Genomic DNA, 16,972 nt, shown 5'->3' with positions numbered 1-16,972 from the left:
GAATGCTTCTAGTTGTATTAAATTTTACAATTTCAGTGAAAATATATCTTTTATAATTTTTAAAAGTTTAGACAAATTTATAAAGAATCTATTCTGATTAATTTTTATTTTTTAATTGGGCTTATTAACCGAATTATAACTTACATTAAATTTTAGAACATTTAAATAGTGCAGCAGTCTAATAGACACAAATCATTTGTTAAATTTAAGATATTTAAAGAGTTGTCTGTTCTTTTTCTTCTATTTTTATTTTTTAATCTTTGTTCTTCATTTTTTGTATTCTGCTTTCTTATGTGTTTTTTGTTCTCATTAATAAAGAACTAATCTTTGAAGATAGATTCACATAATTAAAATCAAACATATTGAATTAAGTTTTGCATCGATTATTTATTACTTTTGGTTTTTGCTCTAATTATGATTTTGCTTTTTATGATTGCAAATTGGCAAATTGCATTTATGATTTCTAAAATCAAATTAGGGATAACAAATATTTTTTTTTAATTTGTATAATCGATATAATTGATTAATTAAATTAGATATTTTTTTAAACTTGTACATGATTCTTTAAAGAAATGTAACATGAGAACTGTTTGATTGTTGCGGTTGTGGATTGATTTATTTACATTACTTAATTTTAGGTTGTGATTTCTATTTCGATTATATTTTCAGGTTGCATCTTATGTTTTCGAATCCTTAAATATTCAATTTTACTTTTTACAAAATAGTAATATACTAAATATTAAATACAATAAATATTTTAACTAATAATCAACCTAAGTTGGATTCTACTTTAAGATAAATGGACTTAAATTATATTTTATTTTAAAAAATAATATTTTTATTTCAACTACTATAATGCAAATCAATCAAGATAATAAGTAGAAGATAAGAAAAACCTTGAAAAGGATTACAAAAGATAATTTTAACAAAAAAAAAAATATAATGACACACATAATTTTTTTTCATTAATTTGATATTATTCTTTCATACCTTTTATTCTTTATTTTAAAAAAAATAAAAATAAATTTTTTATAAATATTTTATTCTTATATTATATATCAAAATGAATATAAAAGTATATTAGTGTATCTTTAGTATAGTTAGAAATCGCACTCATTAATCATTTATAAGTAATCTCCCCGTGAATTCATGGTCCATCCATAGATCACTTGTTCAAGTAAAACTCACCCTCGCATTAACATTGTTTAGTGAGATGAATTTATAAATATTATTGATAAGACTTCAAGCATGTCTTAAATGGCAAACATTCATTAAAAGATAATTGTTCTATTGTTTATTGAAGATAAAAATAACATATTATAAATCACATTATTAAATGTCTTTTCATTGTTGGAATATATGTTGAAAGGACTCATAATTCTCAAATTTCTCAGGAAAGAATTTTCTATTTTGATTTTCATGAATGATATTATTTGGGACACCGATGTGAATAAATAAACTTTCAGAATTAAAATAAAAGAAAGAAAAATCAAAGCTGCCATACATAACAGAGCTTGACTTGTGTCAAAGTCTTCCCTCCGCTGGAATTCCATGCTATTCTCATCGGATGCAACATCGTAAGCAAAACTAAACATTGATTACCATTTTTGCATGGCGACTGTTCAGCTCTGTGTGGCACTCATTTTCCTTCTTCAGCTCTCATCGCTGCAGTTCGCCTCACTGGGCTACAACGTCCCAGATAAGTATTTCATAAATTGTGGGTCAGACAACAGTGTTACCGAAAGTGGAAAGGTCTACGTTGGTGAATCAACACCTCAAGCCACTTTTAGCAGCAGTAACACAGAAAGGAACCAGTCATCGGTTCCTTCTCCTCTTTACCAAACAGCAAGGATTTTTCGAAGGGAATCTTGGTATAAGTTCAACATCGATATAAATGGCACCTACCTGGTACGCCTCCATTTCTTCCCTTTCTCTTCTCCCACTAATCTTTCCTCTGCCAGGTTCAACGTTTCAGTTCCTGGCTTTTGGTTGTTGCAAAATTTTAATGGTAGAAATGATACCAATAACAACTCTGCTTTAGTAAAAGAGCTTTTCATGGAAATCAGTACCCCCAGCATAAAAATAACTTTCAGACCTCTGGAATCATCGTTTGCGTTTGTTAATGCCATAGAACTGTTCGTACTTCCCCTCCATCTGATATCCAGCGATGTGTCGCGTTTCACTTCGATTGGGGGTCTATCTAACTTCACCGAGGGTTTGTACTCTCGGGTGTTGGAGACCAAACACAGACTTAATGTTGGTGGCCAAACTACCAGAGATATCTTATTAAGAAACTGGATTCCAGATGATATATATCTCACTTATCCGGAAAACGCCAAGAATCGTACCCCTTACCAGGGTCATATCGTGCCCCGTGTAGGTGATGACTCCGATGGTCCAAACGCAACTAGTTATACTGCGCCATCTGAGGTGTACGGAACTGCTAAGGAGTCTAAGAACATCTCTGACAATGCCACAGACTTGGGACTTTTCAACATGACATGGGCTCTTCCGGTGGTCAACAACACAGATCATTTCCTTCGGCTTCACTTCTGTGACTATGTCAGTTCACAAGTTGGCCTTACATACTTCGAACTTTCCATTTATGACGCCCATGTCATGCAGGTAAATAGTGACGAAAACGTGTCTAAGGAGTTGCCTGCCCCTTATTATTATGATTTCGTGGTGAGCTCTGACAACTCTGGATATATTAAGGTCAGCCTAACACCTAATGGAACCGCTCCCGTACCAAATACCTTTTTAAACGGGCTGGAAATAATGAAAGTGATTGAATCATCAAATTTTGTCCCCCCTGAGTTGGAAGATCCCGACTCCGAGTATAATCGACTTCCTCTGTTACTGGGTTCAGTTCTCGGTGGTTTAGTCTTGGTTTTTATTGTTGTGCTACTTGGCTTTCTTTGGCGTTGTAAAATGAAGAAGGAAAAGTCCGCAGAGAATTCGGACTGGCTGCCAATTCTGGATAATGCTGGAGGGAGTTCTCATGGTAGATTGACTGATATAACCAATCACTGCTCTCCCATTCCCAAAATAAACCTAGAGCTCAAAATTCCATTGATTGATCTTCAACTGGCAACAAAGAACTTCCACGCAACTAAGCTAATTGGCAAGGGTGGTTTTGGAAACGTCTACAAGGGAGTCCTCAACAATGGCATGACGGTGGCGGTGAAAAGAAGCCAGCCAGGGTCAGGTCAAGGCCTTCCGGAATTTCAGACAGAGATCATGGTTTTGTCTAAGATTCGCCACAAGCACCTTGTTTCCTTAATTGGGTATTGTGATGAGAGGTTCGAGATGATTCTGGTCTATGAATACATGGAAAAAGGGACACTCAGGGACCATTTGTATAATACAAATAAGCCAAGCTTGTCCTGGAAGGTGAGGCTTCAAATATGCATTGATTCTGCCAGGGGTCTTCATTACCTTCACAAAGGAGCAGCTGGGGGAATCATTCACCGTGATGTTAAGTCCACAAACATATTGCTTGATGAGAACCATGTTGCTAAAGTTGCTGATTTTGGTCTTTCAAGGTCAGGTCCTCCTGATACTCAACCTCATGTCACCACTGGTGTTAAAGGCACTTTTGGATATCTTGATCCTGAGTATCTCAGGTCGCAACAGCTGACAGAAAAATCTGATGTCTACTCATTTGGGGTAGTTCTTTTGGAAGTTTTGTGTGCAAGAGCAGCGATTGACCCATCTCTTCCAACAGATCAGATAAACTTGGCGGAATGGGGATTGCTTTGCAAAAACAAGGGGATACTCCGAGATATCATCGATCCTTCCATCATTGACCAAGTTGATCAAAACTCACTCAGAAAATTTATTGAGACGATAGAAAAATGCTTGAAAGAAAATGGTTCTGATAGGCCAAGCATGGGTGATGTGTTGTGGGACCTGGAGTATGCGCTGCAGCTTCAGACAGGGCCGTATGAGGATAGTTCTAGTAGTGTTTCTGCATCACTTCAACTTCCCAATGTTCGTCGTCTTCCTTCATTCTCTATACTGAGTGAAGCTTGAAGCGGATGATACTCTTGTGAGGGGTGATGAATCCGATATTGCTATGGATTACGCAAATGTCTGGATTGGGTAGCTGCTTTTTAAGATAGATTTTTCAACCCTTCCTTTTCTTTTCTGTAAGTTGTTTAAATAAAGTTAACAAAGCAATTGTAAACCAACTGATTATTAGTCAATTTCCGCGGCCGTAATAAATTATTGACGAATACTTTCATTTTATACAACACTTGGGTTGAATTTTGCGCTCGTGGATAAAATAATTTTATAAAACACTTTTCTGAATGTTTGCATTAGTTGATATCTTTCTATATTTTACATTATCTTGTATTTTACAGCACAATTATACTTGATAATATATTTTTGACAATATTTTAACGTTATTTATGTTTCATTATAATTGGTTTATGTTTGTGTTTATGATTATTATTATTATTATTATTGATTGTGGAGTGATTTTGAATGTAGATGGTGTTAAAATATTGTCAAAAAATGTTATTAAAGTATCATTATCCATTTTATATTATCTACTAATTTTATTGGTTGGAATAAAATTTATCTTATAAATTAATTTTATAAGAATGAATTATACTTGCAAGAAACTACTAAAGCTCTGGTCTATTCGATGAATAATTATCTGTCATCTCTTCTGAATTTTAAAACTTACATGAAAATATGGAATGGAAAAGGATGCTCAATATGTTGACCTTTGTACGTATTAAACAAGATAAGTTGAAGCACTGGTAGAAAAATGAATCTTTATAGGATATACCAAAGAGCGAAGGTATATATGAGTTATGGAGGTTGGAACCTGGGAAAATTTGATCTTTTATAATATTAGATTGCATATGTTAAAATAGGTTGAAAGTCGATCACAATCACCACAAGTTTATGTCAAATTGGATTAAAAAAATAATTTTCTTTTAACGTGGGTTAAATTTATTTTTATTTACAGAATTCGTAAGTTAAACGAATTTAAATTAGGTTGAAGGTGTATTAATATGTAACTCACAAATAACAATCCTTCATTGTTTTCTTACCATTTTTTTATAAGTTTTTTTATTATTATTATTATTTTCTTATAATTATGTAAATTGACAATTTGATATTTCTAAAAAATATGTTATTAAAAACAATATTTAAATACTTTATATGCTTAATTTATTTATTAGTAAAACTATGTAGATTGATACTATAACTTTTAGTTAGTATTTTTATAATAATGTCTGGTAAAATATATGAATACTTTAATTGTTCTGTTGTAAAAAAAATATGAATCAAATATATAAAATAAATTGGAAAAAACAAAATATCTTTAGGTGAGTCAATTCACCTAGATCACCAATTTATAGTGGATCAAGTTAAATTATAAAATTTTTGACTTACCAAATAATAAATTGAATTGAATTGACTCATTTTAGCTTGACACAAAGTGAGTCAATTCGAGTAAACAAACTTGTGTAAGTCTGAGTTATTTATTTTGACACGCCTATATTAGTTGAAACGTGAGTAACACAAATGATAAAAATATAGAAAAAGAGAGAGTTAAAGTTGAGATAGAGTTTTTCAATTTTAAATTGGATCATCAACGAGGATCGACCTTTTACTTTTCACTAAAAAAGATGAGATATGTAGAGACTCTATTTTACTTATGATAGAGAGAGGAAGATAATTAAACCAACAAAAATGGTTTGGATATCTTAATCTCAGTTTTTAGGCCTTTAATGCAACATGAGAGATAAAATCTTTTGAATCTAGAAGCTTCAAAGAGGCACAAGAAAAAGTAATAGGTCAAGAGTGTCAATGTGAAGAGGAATCAAACATGGATGCTGCTTTTGGTTGTACTCATAAATCAAAAATTGGTTGGAAGTTGGTATTCAAGAAGAAGGAAGGGATACCAAGTGCAAATAAAGAAAGATTTAAGACAAAAGATTGGTGGTGAAAGGTTTTCCACAAATTGAGGAATGTATTATAATGAAAATTTCTCACCTATACTAAAACATTGTTTAATAAAGATCTTAATATCATATGTTAATCAATACAATTTGGTGTTAGAACAATTGGATGATAAATCAACATTTTTCATGAAATTTTGTGAGTTTGCCTGTATGTAACAATCTAACTAGTTTATTGAAAATCAAGGTGTGTTTATTGTAGAAATCATTATAGGATGTGAAACAAATTTCCGATGGTTTGATAATTTTTTGGAGGAAGACAGGGTTTTATAAATGCAATTGTGATAGTTGCACCTACATCTTAAAGAAAGAAGAAACATGTTGTTCTTACTCTTTTATGTATTCAATATTGTTACAGTAAACCAATATATAAACGAGATAGAACAACTCAAAGAAAATTAATAAATTATTACTTTTCTAAATGTTATACTTATGAAAAAAAATAATAAATTATTATTTTTCTAAATATGCTGAACAAAACATGAGGCGGTCCAGTTGGTCCAAGCATCATGTATAGCTTCTTTTTTTCTGCATGCATACATTAAGCCTAATAAAAAAAAAATAGAAAACAATAATTAGCAAATCAACCATGTAATTTTTTCCCTTTTGCTAATCTTTTGTTCAATTATTTTGTAATGAATAAACAAATACTTTTATAAGATAAACACGTCTTTTATGTCGTTTATTTAGTTTACTTGTTTAGTCTCACACCTTAACAGTGACATTTCTTTTGGAATTTAAGACTTATGATGTATTCAAGAAAACCAGGACAAAATAGGTGCCAGTGGACCATTGGAAAATTTTTATCATTCTGGAAAGATATTTGTACTCTATTTACCTTGCAGCATTATTTGCCCTTTAATTATTTATTACAACAGTAGTAAGTATCCATGCACGCGCTCTTCGGCAAATGCTTAAAGACAAAAGTAATGGAAAGTTTCAAACGTCAACCATACTTCTCGATTATCTTTTTCACGGCCCTAATAGTCCCGGTAGTTGATAAATCCACTTCAGAATTAAAAAAAGGGAAAAGAGGAAATAATAAGAAAAATCAAAGCTGACGCCTTGACCTCTGCTGAAGTCTTCCTTTCATATGTGTCCCGTGTTCATTGAAGTCCACAGAGTCTAGTTTCAGAAGATGCAATAATCATAGCAGATACTAAGCCCCAATCACCATATTTCCATGGAGATTCCTAAGCTCCACATAATTCAACACTCTCTCTGTATAGCACTTCTTTTCCTTCTTCAGCTCTCGTCACTGCAGTTCGCCTCACTCGGCTACACCGTCCCAGATAAGTACTTCATAAATTGTGGGTCAGACAACAGTGTCACCGAAAGTGGAAAGGTCTACGTTGGTGAATCAACACCTCAAGCCACTTTTAGCAGCAGTAACACAGAAAAGAACCAGTCATCGGTTCCTTCTCCTCTTTACCAAACAGCAAGGATTTTTCTAAGGGAATCTTCGTATAAGTTCAACATCGATAAAAATGGCACCTACCTGGTACGCCTCCATTTCTTCCCTTTCTCTTCTCCCACTAATCTTTCCTCTGCCAGGTTCAACGTTTCAGTTCCTGGCTTTTGGTTGTTGCAAAATTTTAATGGTAGAAATGATACCAATAACAACTCTGCTTTAGTAAAAGAGTTTTTCATGGAAATCAGTACCCCCAGCATAAAAATAACTTTCAGACCTCTGGAATCATCGTTTGCGTTTGTGAATGCCATAGAACTGTTCGTACTTCCCCTCCATCTGATATCCGACCAAGTGTCGCGTTTCACTCCGATTGGGGGTACATCTACCCTCAGCGGAGGTTTGTACTCTCGGGTGTTGGAGACCAAACACAGGCTTAACGTTGGTGGCCAATCTACCAGAGATATCTTAATAAGAAACTGGATTCCAGATGATATATATCTCACTTATCCGGAAAACGCCAAGAATCGTTCCGCTTACCAGGGTCAAATCGTGCCCCGTGTAGGTGATGACGCCGATGGTCCAAACGCAACTAGTTATACTGCGCCATCTGAGGTGTACGGGACTGCTAAGGAGTCTAAGAACAGCTCTGACAATGTCACAGACTTGGGGCTTTTCAACCTGACATGGGCTCTTCCGGTGGACAACAACACAGATAATTTCCTTCGGCTTCACTTCTGTGACTATCTCAGTGCACAAGTTGGCCTTACATACTTCGAACTTTCCATTTATGACTTTCATGTCATGCAGGTAAATACTGACGGAAACGTGTCTAAGGAGTTGCCTGCCCCTTATTATTATGATTTCGTGGTGAGCTCTGACAACTCTGGATATATTAAGGTCAGCCTAACACCTAATCGAACCGCTCCCGTACCAAGTACCTTTTTAAACGGGCTGGAAATAATGAAAGTGATTGAATCATCAAATTCTGTCCCCGCTGACTTGGACGAAAACGGTTCCGGGCATAGCCGTCTTCCTGTGTTGCTTGGTTCAGTTCTCGGTGGTTCAGTCTTGGTTGTTGTTGTTGTGGTGCTACTTGGCTTTCTTTGGCGTTTTAAAATGAGGAAGGAAAAGCCCGTTGAGAATTCGGACTGGTTGCCAATCCCCGTCAATGCTGGAGGGAGTTCTCACAGCAGATTGACTGATATAACCAGTCACGGTTCTCCCCTTCCCAATATAAACCTAGGGCTCAAAATTCCCTTGATTGATCTTCAACTGGCAACTAAGAACTTCCACGCAAGTCAGCTAATTGGCAAGGGTGGTTTTGGCAACGTCTACAAGGGAGTTCTCAAGAATGGCATGACAGTGGCTGTGAAAAGAAGCCAGCCAGGTTCAGGTCAAGGCCTTCCAGAATTTCAGACAGAGATCATGGTTTTGTCTAAGATTCGCCACAAGCACCTTGTTTCCTTAATTGGGTATTGTGATGAGAGGTTCGAGATGATTCTGGTCTATGAATACATGGAAAAAGGGACACTCAGGGACCATTTGTATAATACAAAGTTCCCAAGTCTATCCTGGAAGGTGAGGCTTCAAATATGCATTGATTCTGCCAGGGGTCTTCATTACCTTCACAAAGGAGCATCTGGGGGAATCATTCACCGTGATGTAAAGTCCACAAACATATTGCTTGATGAGAACCATGTTGCTAAAGTTGCTGATTTTGGTCTTTCAAGGTCAGGTCCTGCTGATACTCAACCTCATGTCACCACTGGTGTTAAAGGCACTTTTGGGTATCTTGATCCTGAGTATTTCAGGTCGCAACAACTGACAGAAAAATCTGATGTCTATTCATTTGGAGTAGTTCTTTTGGAAGTGTTGTGTGCAAGAGCAGTGATTGACCCATCTCTTCCAAGAGATCAGATAAACTTGGCAGAATGGGGATTGCTTTGCAAAAACAAGGGGATACTCCAAGAGATCATCGATCCTTCCATCAAGGACCAAATTGATCAAAACTCACTCAGAAAATTTAGTGAGACGATAGAAAAATGCTTGCAAGAAGATGGTTCTGATAGGCCATCCATGGGCGATGTGTTGTGGGACTTGGAGTATGCGCTGCAGCTTCAGAAAGGTGCAAATGCAATACAGAGAGAGCCGTATGAGGATAGTTCTAGTAGTGTTTCTGCATCACTTCAATTGCCCAATGTTCGGCGTCTTCCTTCACTCTCCACACTGAGTGAAGCGGATGATACCATTGTGAGGGGTGATGAATCCGATAGTGTTGTGGATTCCGTTTTCTCCCAGTTGAAGATTGATGATGCCAGATAGAGTATCGAGCACTTCAAGGTAGTCATCTATTGGCAAATGTCTTGAGTATGTACCTGCTTTTAAGATAGATTTTTCAACCTTTCGTCCTTTTTTTTTCTGTAGTTTTTGTTGTCAGTCTATTATGGTTTAAATAACGTTATGAAAGCAATTGTAAAACCATCGATTATTAATCAATTCCTATGCTGGCAATAAATTATTGATAAATAGTTCCATTTCATACAACACTTGTTTGCACTGGTGGATAGACCATAGACTGCGGCTAACCATGCTATATTAAATACATACTTTCGTTTTTTCATCATCCCTTTTCGGGTTTCAATGGCATATAAATCAGCTTGTACAGGAAGAGGAGAGTGGCACTGATGCCTGTTAGGTTTCTTGGAGACAAGAAACCAGATTTATAATTCAGTTTAAGAAATTAACACACAAATCTTATTGCACAATGTAAATAACACTCTAATTCTGAAAAACATAATACAAGAAAACATCCAACAGCTTCCAAGTGAAGAAATTCCCTTCTACACAGGACAAGCCCTGTTTTGAAACAAAATACACTCCACAACCAGAACTAGAACACCCCTCCTTAAAAGACAAAAACTGCCTAACTACTAATTAAAACTTCCCCTAACTGCGGTTTAAACTCCTCCTAACTACTCCTAACCACTTCATACTAACTTCTGTGTTTTATTTTTGCCAAACTATCTAAAAACTGTCTACAATGTCCAATACATTACATATCCTATCAACAGCCAGTGAACATACCTCCCTGTGTAAAAATGAATAAAAAATGGGTAATTGTTTATGTGAAAAGAAAACCCTTGACAGTAATTACGGTATTGAAAAAGCTTTCCTGCATCGGGTTGAAAGAATGGTTATCATGGTTGTTCTAGCCAAAAAAACAGTCACTTTAAGTAACAGCGTTTAAAGTGAAACCTCCTAAAATGATGAAGATCCCACAGATATGTCTAATTCCCTCTAGAGATATTGGTTCTTGAAAGACAACGCTTTACGTGATCTTGGATCTTAACTTCTAAGTTAGATTTGTGGGGTGAAATCCCACTAAATACTGCGTATGTGTTAGTTATACTTTATACATTCCTATATGTTGGGTTTGTGTGGATAGTCCCTTTGGCCAAGACTTTATCATCACCTAATACTTGATCTTGTGTCTTTCTATATCTTATTGCGAGAAAAACTGTATTGAAACAATGGCCATTCCTTCCTATCCACTAAATAAAATCAAGTCACACTCCTTTTTATTTCAAAGATATACGTGGTCGACACCACTGTTGCACTCAATTCTTACAAAGAGATAATTTGTAGTAAAACAAAAAAGGAGGTGCCTATTGAGTTAAAAATCCAGAAAAATGAAGCCTGCTGAAACTTTTAATTATATACCACTACCAAATAAAATAGTAGATGTTCACCAAAGTTTAGAGAAGGAAACCAGTGTGCATATTTCACGGCTTCCGAGGGAACTAAGAAAGATGTACCCGAGTGTGAAGGAGGAAGCCATCAACTAAACATCTTGATTCTGACATATTGAATGGGTATTACACTTGGTTATTTCAATTTGTTATTTACAATCTAGCTCGAAATTAGCTATTTAAAAATTTGGTTAGATAGCCAGTGTGGTGATAAACTTGATCCCGAACGATTCGATAAAGTCTTGACTCGCCTAAAGACTAATTAAGTATATCAAGATATTATATTGGAAGATGTAAATATGGAAAGATTTTATCACAATTAAATACATGATCGGAACAAATTAAATTAGAATAATTACCTAATATAGAACAAACCTCTTCAACAATATAGCAATTTATAGTTTGAGTAATTAGGAAATAAATGAAGCAAAAAAGTTTAGGGAAATGGATCTGAATGTTATAGTATGAAATTATAGGGAAATGGATCTGAACTATAAAAAAAGATTGGTAAATGACCAAAGGCAGAACACACACACTGACTAAACTCCTCTAGCAAAGTGATCATCATCTCTCTTAGTTAGAAAAGTTAGTTATTCCACATCAATGAACGAAAGGCCCAAATTGTTACACAATCGAGTCATAACAGAAATGCAAAATGAAAATGGCAAAACAGACAACACATTCTGAGTTGCATAACAGAAAATTGTCCTGACATGTAGTGAGCTGTATATAGGACAAATTTGTAATGTTTTCCCTTTTTCTTTATCCTATTAGGTCATTCTTTATATATTGTACCTTTCGAAATAGAAAACTGAGTGCGTGAATACAGAGGATTTCTGCATTAATCTTCCTTTTAGCCTTTTCCTTTTTATGGTATCAGATCCTAGACCTCAATCCATCCAGTCCTTTTTACATTCATTCCAGACCTAACTCTGTTTCTGTCATGCCTGTCCGTACTGGAAGCAATTACAATTCACAGTCTCGTTCCTTTCGAATGACCTTGATTTCTAAAAACAAAATGGGTTTTCTGCTAGGTTCTATGCCCATTCCTTCTCCTTCAGATTTTTTGTATCCTTCCTGGGAACGTTGCAACACTTTATCATGTCCTGGCTCATCCACTCTTTTGTCTCCCTCCATTGCTCAGAGCGTCACCTTCGAGAACTTTTTCTCAAGGTGATTTGCTTCGCATTGCAGAGCTCCAAGAAGATCTTTATAGCCTTCAACAAGGTTCCAAATTCGTCTCTGACTATTACACTGCACTTAAATCCCTTTGGAAGGAGTTGGACAACTTTCGCCCTTTCCATGTATGCACCTGTTCCGCAAGGACCTATCATCAACATGATTTCATCATACGATTCTTGAAGGGTCTTGATGAGCGTTTTTTTGTTGTACGTTTCCAAATCTTGCTCTTGGATCCTCTTCCTTCCATTAATCGCGTCTTTTCCATGGTGGTCCAGCAAGAACATCAACATTTTCCTTCTTCGTCTTCAACCGTCGAGGGGGCCAATTTGTTCCTCTCCCTATGGCAGAGGTCAAGGTGGTGATGCTCTTCAAAATGGAGGTTCCAAACAGAACCCCAATAAATATAGCTCTTATTGCAAACGCACAGGTCACACAATTGCTGTGTGCTATAGCAAACATGGTTATCCTTCTCATCCTCGCTTCCCAGGCAGACCCTAACAGCATCAATAGCCGCAACATTGGCGGAACTTCTGTCAACAGTATTGCGCAACATGCAGGTTCACATATAGCAGAGGCAAATCCACATGACTTAGGGATTACTCTCACCTAGGCTCAATATTAGCGTATAAGAGACCTCCTTCAGCAACCAAGGTCTTCTGATAGTACGGGCTCAGCTAACAACGTCCGACCCACTAGAGTTAACCTCTCCGAAATCAAACAAAAGAGTCCTTTCTCTGAAACTGAAACTCTTTGTATTTCTTTTGCCTTTTGCACTACCATGCACGTTCTTAACTCAAGTAAGCACACACTATCACCTTCATCACTTGTTCCACAGATTATTGATTCTGGAGCAACAGATTACATTGCTTCCTCCCTTTAATATTTTTTTAAATTGTTCAAAATAAAACCTGTCGTCCAAGCTCACTTTACTGGTATTATCCAATTTTCTCCAAATTTCATCATCCATGATTTCTTATATGTCCCAGATTTCAATTTCAACCTTCTTTCTGGATCGAAATTAACTTCCTCTCTTAAGTACTCTCACTTACATTTTCTCATGATTCTTGTCAAATACAGGAATGGACACACATGGCATGATTGGTTTGGCTAAATTGACAACAGGACTTTACCATTTGGAAAACAAGAAGGAAGAAGGAAACTAAGTTTCATCTATTAACAATCATTTGTGTCTTCTATCAACCTATGCCATTTTAGGTTAGGCCACCTTTCTGGAAAAGGTCTCGATGCCTTACACAAACAATTCTCTTTTGTTTCAAAACATGTTAATGAAAATTGCAACATTTGCCATCTTGCAAAACGAAAAAGATTGCCTTATTCTTCCAGTACCAGTACCAGTAGAGCATCAATCTGTGTTTACACTCCCCATCAAAATGGAAGAGTTGATCGAAAACATCGGATGTTGCTCGGGGTTTCAATGCCATCTTCCCAAATATTTATGGTCCTATGCTGTTAAACACACGTGGCCCTACGAACTTATACCAAAGCAAACGCCTGATTTTTCTATGCTCAAAATTTACGGTTGTTTATGCTATGCATTCACACCCCCTACATAAAAAATTTGATGCTCGTTCTTGCCAAGGTGTTTTTCTTAGTTTTGAAATTGGTACCAGAGGCCATGTCAAATTTGATTTAATTTCAAAAAACATATTCATATTACGAGACGTTCTCTTTGATGAATTTATTTTTCCTTTTCAACCAGATCCGTATCACCATTGATCCCCAAACCATCCAGATTCTTTTTAAACCTAAAATCTTTCTCCATCTCATTTCACGTTCATTTCTCTTTCGGCTCTCACTTTATCACCCTCTTTCCTTTCTCTACGTAGCTCTTTCACTTCTTCTCACACACAAATCCAACTTCCTTCTTCTTCGTGGATCCAACTTCTTCTATTTTGTGCATTTCTTCCTTCCTCTTCCGGTTGCTGTTACATTCTTTCCAAAGTTCAATTTTTTATTTATTTATTGTATGTATATATATATATATATATATATATATATATATATATATATATATATAGAATTAGATTGTATGTGTAGAATTAGAATTTGCATTGTGTGAGGGAATAAGTTAGAAAAGTGTTTTAGATTAGAGAAATCATTGATCTGGAAATGGGTTTTTGTAAAATCGGATTTGGAAACGCGAAACTACCTAATCTAATATGGAAAACCGATTTTTCCTCACCGAATATCCAATGAAAGAAAAGTCGATTTTCCAGATCCGATGAACACAAAATTGCATTTTCAAATCCGATTCTGCCTTTTTAATTTTAATTTTATTTTAAATAGGATTTATAATTATTTAAATTTTATATGATTAGAATTTGTTTTATTGTTAATAAAATTTTAGTCTTTGATACATATATATTTATTTTAATTAATTAATTATATTTTTATTAAATTTGGTTGTTTTGAATTATTTAATGTTTTATTTGTTTTAGAGATTTTTAATTTATTTTATAATTTTAAGATATTTTGCAATAAAATATTAGATTTTATAATTCTAAAAATATTTTAATTAATTAAATTTATTTTGAATTACATTTTTTGTTTGTAATTATTTAATATTTACTTTTTAATATTTTAGAATTTAATTTTTTTTATTTGTAATAATATATTAGTATTTTATAATTACATAATTATATTAATAAAATAATTAATTTGATTTGAATTAAAAAAATTGTTTTGAATGATTTAATGTTTTTTTAATTAATGTCTTAGTTGTGTTTTTTAATTGTGGATTTTTTTAAAACTTTAAGTTATTATGATTTTTTAATAATACAATCAAATTTTATAATTGTATAATTATTTTAATTGATTACTTTTTGTATAATGTTGGTAATAAAAAAATTTAGAAAAGATATGGTTCTTACTCGAGGTACATATGTAATTCATCAAAGATAAGTCTTTATTGCTAACTATGACTTATAAATCGTCCTAAGATGTTACAAATAAGGCTCTCAACTTTTTAAAAGCCCAAGTGAAATCATTTTTTCGTTCACTTGATAAGAATGTAAATGTCGTTGAGTAGGTAATTAAGTAGATGTCACACCAACAATCTCTAACAACGACAATAAATTTTTATTTGTTTTCTAAGTTGAATCCATCAAACAAAACAATATTAAATGCATTCAATAATTTGATTTATCAAGATGTGTTCAAAACAAGTCATTGCAACCTCAGATTTCTCTAAACATCTACTCCAATGAATGTAGTTGTCACAATCCAACATCATCATCAGGTGTTGCAACTCAATTCTTGATCATCTCAATGACCGTTTATATGTATATTTTGCTGTGTAAACTTGTTTTGTTGTAGTGACATTACAATCATTATTTTCTTTAAAAGTCAACAAAATATTTTCAAGTGTTACTTGAGTTTTAGTCATATTAATAAGTACTGCTTGTTGAGTAGGATTTAACCTACCAGCAAAAGAATGATCCATTAAAGTTTCTGCCAAATCGTGGTTGTGGTATCCATCTTGTAATGACAATGGGTGGTTATTGCAGGTGATATGTGGATACCATAACCACGATTTCGCAGAAACTTTAATAGATCATCCTTTTGCTAGTAGGTTAAATTTTACTAAACAAATAGTACTTGTTGGTATGACTAAACCTCAAATAACACTTGAAAATAATTTGTTGACTCTTAAAGAAAATAAGAGGATCTGGAACTGAAGTGCAGCAGTTGATGATGATATTGGATCATGACAACTACATTCATTGGAGTAGATGTGTGGAGGAATATGAGGTTGTTAGTGACTTCTTCTGGACATATCCAGATGCAATCAAATTATTGAATCCAGTTAATATTGCTTGTTGATGGATTTAACTTACAGAACAATAAATATCGATTGTCATTGCTAGAGATTGTTGGTGTGACATCTACTTGATTAAATTACTTATATTAGTATGCACCTCGAGTACGAACCATATCTTTTCTAAATTTTTTTTATCAAGAACATTACACAAAAAGTAATGAATTAAAATAATTATACAATTATATAATTCAATTATATTATTAAAAAATCATAATAACTTAAAATTTTAAAAAATAAATCCATAATTGAAAAACACAACTAAGAGATTAGTTAAAAAAATATTAAATCATTCAAAACAATTATTTTAATTCAAATCAAATTAATTAATTAATTAATATAATTATGTAATTATCAAATACTAATATATTATTACAAATAAAAACTTTAAATTCTATAAAAAATTTAAACAAATATTAAATAATTACAAACAAAAAAATTTAATTCAAAAAAAATTTAATTAATTAAAATACTTTTATAATTATAAAATTCTAATTTCATTAAAAAAATAAAAAAATATCTTAAAATTATAAAAAAATTTAAAAACTAAAAAAAAATAAAAACATTAAATAATGCAAAATAGAATAAAAATAAAATTAATTAATTAAAATAAATATATATGTATCAAATACTAAAATTTTATTAACAATAAAACAAATTCTAATCATATAAAATTTAAATAATTGTAAATTATTTAAAATAAAAGTAAATCATTAAAAAGTTGAAATTAAAAAGGCATAATTTAATTAAAATTAAATTAAATCATTAAGAAATGAAATTAAAAATCAGTTTTCTAATTCGATAAAAG

General features: G+C 33.4%; 1 protein-coding gene and 1 pseudogene across 1 annotated transcript; both read left to right on the top strand.

Moving 5' to 3' along the window:
- The first annotated feature begins 1,345 nt into the window (after positions 1-1,345).
- Positions 1,346-4,325, top strand: LOC148206772 (putative receptor-like protein kinase At5g24010 pseudogene; annotated as a pseudogene).
- A 2,692-nt stretch (positions 4,326-7,017) lies between these two features.
- LOC124834596 (putative receptor-like protein kinase At2g23200) lies at positions 7,018-13,681 on the top strand. Its single transcript, XM_088104697.1, has 2 exons — positions 7,018-9,735; positions 13,404-13,681. The coding sequence occupies exon 1, from the start codon at positions 7,168-7,170 to the stop codon at positions 9,715-9,717; it is 2,550 nt and encodes an 849-aa protein (XP_087960823.1). The 5' UTR covers positions 7,018-7,167; the 3' UTR covers positions 9,718-9,735; positions 13,404-13,681.
- The last annotated feature ends 3,291 nt before the right edge of the window (positions 13,682-16,972 follow it).

The sequence above is a fragment of the Vigna umbellata genome, chromosome 1, assembly GCF_029865625.1.
Source record: "Vigna umbellata cultivar VRB3 chromosome 1, Vumbellata_1.0, whole genome shotgun sequence".
Lineage (NCBI taxonomy): Eukaryota > Viridiplantae > Streptophyta > Magnoliopsida > Fabales > Fabaceae > Vigna > Vigna umbellata.
The sequence above is the reverse complement of the archived record's forward strand: the minus strand, read 5'-3'. Positions and strand labels throughout refer to the sequence as shown.